Source organism: Fukomys damarensis, unplaced genomic scaffold, assembly GCF_012274545.1.
Source record: "Fukomys damarensis isolate Sample0158 unplaced genomic scaffold, DMR_v1.0_HiC HiC_scaffold_37, whole genome shotgun sequence".
NCBI lineage: Eukaryota > Metazoa > Chordata > Mammalia > Rodentia > Bathyergidae > Fukomys > Fukomys damarensis.
In genome coordinates, this window is record NW_022900949.1 from 69187356 (window position 1) to 69194403 (window position 7048).

At 41.6% G+C, this 7048-nt stretch overlaps 1 protein-coding gene across 1 annotated transcript in view; it reads right to left on the reverse strand.

The window, feature by feature from the left end:
* Gyg1 (glycogenin 1) overlaps nt 1-7048 on the reverse strand; it is a 46430-nt gene that overhangs the window by 26311 nt on the left and 13071 nt on the right. Inside the window, exons 3-7 of the mRNA XM_010625344.2 lie at nt 6973-7040; nt 6625-6633; nt 5362-5497; nt 3317-3491; nt 2915-3077 (exon numbers count right to left, since the gene is read on the reverse strand). Coding sequence (XP_010623646.1) covers nt 2915-3077; nt 3317-3491; nt 5362-5497; nt 6625-6633; nt 6973-7040 — 551 coding nt within the window. The remainder of the gene's footprint in view (nt 1-2914; nt 3078-3316; nt 3492-5361; nt 5498-6624; nt 6634-6972; nt 7041-7048) is intronic.

The following is a 7048-nucleotide window of genomic DNA, read 5'->3' on the forward strand; positions in this document are numbered from 1 at the left end:
GGTTTTTTTTTTTTTTTTTATATAAGTAAAGCTCAGTAGCACGTATTTCAAGTGGAAACAACTTTTCATTTAAGAGCCACTAGTTTATGCTTCAACTACACTGAGAACTAAGATCTCATCTGTAGAGATAACTGTTTCATTCTTTCAACTAAGCGTATCTATTAAGAGAGAAAAATTAATCCTTCACTACAACCAACTAGTAAATGGAATACCTGTGAGGAGGGGCAGTGCCTGGACACCCTGCTGCTGAATAATGAACCATGCCAGCAGGCACAGGGAGATTCTCACAGTGGTTTCAGGGTCTGGCTGAAAAAGCAGAAAGTGCTTTCTAGTTCAGCACTGTGCACACTTTGAGGCTGCTTTAACAACAAATCCATCGCGCCTCTAGACTCTAGGACACAGGAGATGGTCCAGGCTGGTCTCCCCCAGTTTCATATTCTAAAATTGCACTATGGATAATTTACTGTGGCACACCGCTGTTTGGTATCTAAATTCTTATCTCCCAATAACAACATGTAATACTTTTCTAGGTTAGAAACTAGATTCTCTTTTCAGATTAAAATCACATGGATTTCAGGCAGCTGGCAGGCCACTAGATCTATTTAGAATGTGATTCACCTACTGTCGCTTACTGAAATTGAGAACAGGTGCACTGAATGTCTGGCTGAATTGCATTTACTTCCTTCAAATTAGGAGAGGAGGTGAAGAAAGTCACACTCTGGCAGGAAGGTTAAGACAAATAGTGGACTTCTGCTAAAACTACTCTCCTCTTCCTTTTATGCAAAGGCAATGGTTTCTGTATAAGCAGTAGAAATGATACATGCTCTGAACTTGAATACTAATACAGCTTTCATTCCTTAAATGAAAGGAAAATAGCAAGATCTAAAAACATGTTGGTAAAATGAACACATTGAATACTCAACATGTTATTTTCTTACTTGGCTTATTTAAAACAAGACTACAGGACCAGAGATTTAGCTCAGGGGTGCCGCCGCCTGCCTTGCAAGTGCAAGGACCCAAGTTCCATCCCAACACCAAAAAAGTAAAACAAAAAATATAAAACAAGACTCCACTTCTTGTCAGATGCAGCCATTCATTGTGGTCGGATACTTCTGTTCTATTTTAGAGCATTTAATGCCTTAGCATAGAGGAACTTCTCAGCAGCATCAGTGACATTGCGGGTGGGATAAATCTTTGCTGTGAAGGGCTGTCCTATGTGCTGCAGGACGTTTTGCTGCATCCCTGGCTTCTATTTGCCAGATACCACAGCACCTGCCCTCCCTCAGTAAAGACAAAAATGCCTCCAGACATTAAAAATCATCCCAGAATTGCTCCTGATTCCAAACTACTGGCTTAGAATATAAACCAGCCAAACAGTGAAATAAGATTGAAACTTAAAACTTCCTTATCTCTTTCAATGAGATGTCATATAGCTACGAAATTCCAAATTCAAAATAAATGACTAAACACAGAATTCAATTTTGTGAACAGCAAGAACAAAAACCCAGTTTCAGTTTTATGTATACTTGGATTGTTCGTTTTGGTTTTTTGAGGCAGGGCCTATGTATCCCAGGCTGGCCTTGAACGCATGGTGATCCTCCTGCCTCAGCCTTTACGTATACTTTGAAATGTTTTAAGCTTTAGTTTCTAAAGTAATCTAATAATTCATTAGATTTATTCTTTTAAAAAGTTTAAATTTTTAAACTTTATAACTACTTAATAGAAATGCATCTTTTTTCAGCACACAGGGCTGAATCTTATGTATATTGAAAAAAGCTTGTTTTGCTAATTCTAAAAAGATGTATGCATTATTGCAAGTCTCAGATTTTCTAGAGAGAGAACAAAGAAGGAAAAAGCCCCTCATGCCACTCTCTGCTGCCACAGTGTCACATATCACACGTTAAGTCACTGCTTGGCCAGCTTCTTACAGCGTGTCCTTCTTTCTTTGTATACTTTCTTTGAATATTTTCTTTTTCTAAAAGAATCACCAAAATTAATTTTTTAAAGAACTACTCATTTCATCTTGTGTGGTTTTGGTTTGTCTTTTAAAAAATGGCTTATTATTTCAGAGATCAACTTGACATGGAAGAATGCTTATTTATTTAATCAAAATTCACCAGCAGTAGAGCACTGGCTCAACATATGTGATTCCTTGGGTTTGATTTTTTTTTAAAAAGAACAGAAAAAAATTTCCCAAAGGCTATGCGCCCGTGTACACTACAGCGAATGCTCTCCAACTTGTCTGTGCTCTGCTCTTCAGCTTTGCAGGCACAACGTGAGCTGACAAAAGCTTTAAGAAAATGTGAGTTTGGAAGCAAAGATCAGGCCCACAAACTGTCTGTCTTCACTTTTAAAGTCTCCAAAGAGGATGACAACCAAATTATCAAGCTTATTCCCCAAATTTCCATAGAGGCTTCATCCTCATATTAACAATGGCTGTCAGACCCTCTTGAGTGGAAGTTTACCCAGGTTTAGAGATGGAAATTGAGTGCTCTTATTGTTGTTTTATTTTGTTTTCTGTGCTGGGGACTGAAGCCAGGACCTTGTGTATGCTAGGCAGGCATAGTTATACTCTCAGCCCTAATGTCAGAAAGTTTGTTGTTTGTCAAGTATTTTTTATTTTTGAATAATCATTGTACATTTATCATATTATAATTTAAGCCATTTAATGGCAAGCCTTATGAATTTTTCTACCTCAGTTTTGGTTAATCTTATTCATCTACAGGGAAAAAAAAGATGCATGTGTATGTATGTATACACACACGCACGCACACACCCACCAGTATTTCCAAAAAACACAATTTAAATTGCTTGCTGCATCTCATTTACACTCCAGAACAAAAAATTCCAGCAGTTACACCTCTGAGAACCAGAGCCCCTGGAAACCTCAGACATGAATATAGCAGGTACATACCATCAAAGCTACCTTGTTCAGCAGCAAGGTTCAACAGCTGGCTGTATGTTTCAACTGAGGGCTGATAGACAAAGACTCCGGAGTTGAAGCAGTCAGGCCACCCTGGGTCTGGTGCTGCTGACAATTCTTCTCTCTCAAAAAGATCATCAATATTTGCTAGGACCTAATTGAAAGGGGAGGAAGGCATTACAGAAATGTTTTGCTGGAGCATTTTTCTGAAATTCTAACATAACAGACGACAGCTACAAGGCAGCCTGGAACTACTCTCCATCACTTAGACACTTTGTATGACACTGTTTTTATCTGAACTTTATGCTCAAGTCTTGAGAGCATTCCTCAAATGCCTACCAGGTCTCCAATGCTATGTACATCTTCCCAGCCAGCCCTCAAAGCCACACTCACCAGTGTGTCTGCATCCATGAACACACACTTTGAATACTGTGTAAGTGACCAGCAGTGAAGTTTTGTCAGCGTGACACCCAACTCGGGCCTCTTCATTAAGGTGAGGTGAGCAGAATCGCCACTATCCAAGACATCTACCGTGACGACTTCATCAAAGACTGTCTCTAAAACTTTTCTGTCAAAACAAATTCCAGAAAACAGCACTTAGAATCTTTTCACAGGTGACCTGTCTCATGGAAGACCACTGCCTTATTGCTCTATCCATCAATTACCAGAACAATATTTCAGCTTGATAGCACACACCCTTAAATCTGTCTTAATTTATTTTGGAACAAACTGTATTCATTTCCTGTGCAATTATTATTTTTTGTACCAGGGATCCAACTCAGGTCCTTGCACTTGCAAGGCAAGCAATAGAAACACTGAGCTAAATCCCTGGTCCCTGCGCAATTAATTTCACTAAAGTAATAACTGTTCATGGTGAGACTGAAGTACTGTTAAGACATTATTATGATGAAAGTTGTTTTGGAGTTTTTATTGTGTCACTGAATACCAGGCACCTTGGGAAACTAATTGGCTAAGATATTAAGTATATCTTTGCAACAGCCTATGTATTTGACAGTGCTATTTTAGAATTGATACTTGCTGACCAGTGCATGTTTTACAAATGATACTAAGAAATGTGCATACAATATGTGTAATGAAGCCTATATCTAAACACTCTTGCTGAAGCAATTGCCTAATTGCCTGAAGCTCTGTGTGCTGAAAGATGTTAAAAAGCTTGGCCACTAGTTTGCAACCCCCGCCCTTTTTAAGAATCCAATATGATCAGCATTCGTTGCATGCTTATCATTCCATTTGGACATAATGAGACTCACTTTAGTCTATAAAGTACAACACTTCTCCATGCACAGAATTAACTAAATTTTTATTTTAGAGCTTCTGGGGGTGGGGGAGACTTAGGTAAGATACCAAAGCATGAGGGAAAATATATGGCACAAACACATTATCATTAAACTTTGTAACAATGTTAGATTTGTAGAAAAAACTAGTATTGCATTCTTTCTACAAAACTGTGCAAAGAATATGCTTTAGTTCACATACAAAGCTTGATCTTTTTGATAAGAAACAAGAGCCACCACTGAAGAAGAGTAGGTCTGGCTCCTGACTTCATCCTCTCTAATGGACTACACATTAGAAACAGCCTTTTTGGCATCTTTCTAAAAAAACATTTAGAAACAAGGCCATTAGTGTGGAAGATATATGCATACATATATAATACCTGCTTTTTAGATGCCCTTGGGATATATATGTTTCAATTTCTAAATGGGATAGGAGGTTGCAAAAATAAACACAACACAAAACTGCTACTGTGCCCCAAAGTTAATATTTAGGAACCAGGTAGTTATTCAGATCAAAATTTAATTTCAACAAATCAAACTGAACAAGCAGCTTGTGCCTCTCAGGATGCTTCCCCAAGCAAAACCCTTAGTTCAGAAAGCCCTCTGATAAAGATTCCAGTGTATTATGTTATGAATAAAGAACTTCAGGTTACAAATGTCAACTGGCAATGGAGAAAATTGCTACTTTGTATACAAAGTTACAGGAGCTTTTACTGGTTTAAAATGAGAAACATTGTAGCCACTCATGCATTTTGGGAAAGGAGTACACAAACTGTAAAGATAAAAAGGTGCAGTCCAGCAGGGAATGAAGTGATTGAAACAGTAAGACAGTCACAGACCTGGTGAAGAGAAAGTCCTCTCTATCCTAGTTGCAACCAGGAAGAAGGCCAGAGCACTGCATCCTAGAAGAGAGCCTGGTCTGAGTAGCTCCAAAGAGCTAAAAGGTTTCAGACCCAGGAGTCTTTCACTCAGCAATTTTCATCTTTCTCTACTCAGCGCCTAACCCTGAAAAGGATGTGACTTCACTGTCCACTGATGTCAGAAATGGGAAGAAGGATGCCAGAGTCTTAAGGATGAACAGATGGGCAGGCATTAAGGTCCCCAAAGGCAGGCAGGCAGGCAGGCAGGCAGCTTGGTCCTCACCTCATAGAGTCGGAGACCTGCGGGGTGGCAAGAACAACCAGCCTCCTGGTGGTCCTGTGGTGTTTCAGAGAAGAGCCTAGGACCAGGGCACCTTTGGCGTAGGCATCGTTTGTAGTCAGTGTCACAAAGGCCTGATCTTGATACAAAGAAAAAAAAATCACTCATTACAATTATCTTATCTGGACAAAGCCTCTCCCGGGGACCCTTTTCAAAGCAATAATTCAACAAAATTAGCTTGGTGGGGGTGGGAGGGGAGTGGAGATTGAATCCAAGGTTTCAGACAAGCTAGGCAAGTGTTTTACCACTGAACTACACCTGAGCCTGTCGGTCTGTCTACCTCCAGACAGGGTGTTGCTCAGTTGCTCATCTTGGTCCCAAACTTGTGATCCTCTACCTCAGCCTCCCAATTCGCCTAGGATTACAGGAGTGCAACATGACAGGCTCGCCCATGCATTGGGTTTATTATATTTACTTCCTCTGCCTAGAGAAAAACCCAGCTTCAAGGAGGAAAAGAGAGGTCTTCTCTCCTTAATGCTGCCATCCAGTGACTAATCATTATTAAATCAATCTAAAGACCACCTGAGCTCTAACAAACCTGCTGCCTCCTCTAGAGAAGCAAGCAGTATCCCCTACCCAGCCCTTGAATTGCCCCCAATACACATACAGGGGCTTTGATCTTCAACTATCACTCATTACAAGAACAGAAGGCGTGGCTTCAGAACACATGGGAACTTCCTACTGAGCAAGGCTCACTCACCCTTTCAGCCTTTAAAATTTCTCCAGCCTTTTGCTGGGACAATTCTAGCTTCCACCGCCAAGGGGATTATGGCATTAGCAGGTTGGTGGGCATCCAAACACATAGGGCACTTAAAATCAAACTCTGGCAGGGGTCACTTGGGGGCACTGTGGCCCAGCCAAAGAGTTAGGGACGCTTTGTCATGAAGTCACCACTCTCTTTCTGTCTTGGATTTCCTCATTTTTCCTTGCCCATTTTCCAACGTGGAGGCTGGAAGTGGTGGAAATTCCATCGAGAAGCGAGAGGCAGCTGTGGCTGGTCCAAGGGAGCAGCACATCCCCCAGCCCTGACCCGAGGAGCAGGCCACGACTAAAGACTGGCGTTCCCCACCCTATCACACGGTAAGAAGGCTCAGAACAGTGACAACTGCCATTCGACATGCCATCAGCCTCTGTCGGTTCTTGCTTCTGTTATTTTCAACCCATCATGAGACGGTAACATTTCAAAGTCATCTGAGAATGACTTACGTTTTAACCCTGTGGGGATTCAGATTCCAGGAGACCATGGAGAAAAGTTTAATGTGGACAGGAGTCAAGGATGTAAGGAAACAAGGGCGTGAACGATTTCCCAAACTAAATACGGGCGAGGACAAACGCTTAGAACACAGACGAGCACCCCAGACTTCACCCCACTATAAACCAACTGGAGAAGCCCAATGACAGCTGGGTAGGAGTTTAGCCTTACTAAAGACAGCTGAGCTCTGAGTTACACCTGCAGGCTGCTGGCAGTTTAATTGCTGTAATAACGCCAGCTATGAGCCTCAAGGACTGAGGAGGACGGGGGAACCCAGCTGCCCAAACCGTAGGCAGATTTACCTAGGGGCCCAGACGCTCCGCAACAAGTGGGGCTGAGGTTCGCCCCGGGGACGCCTGCCCGCTCCCAGCTCCCCGC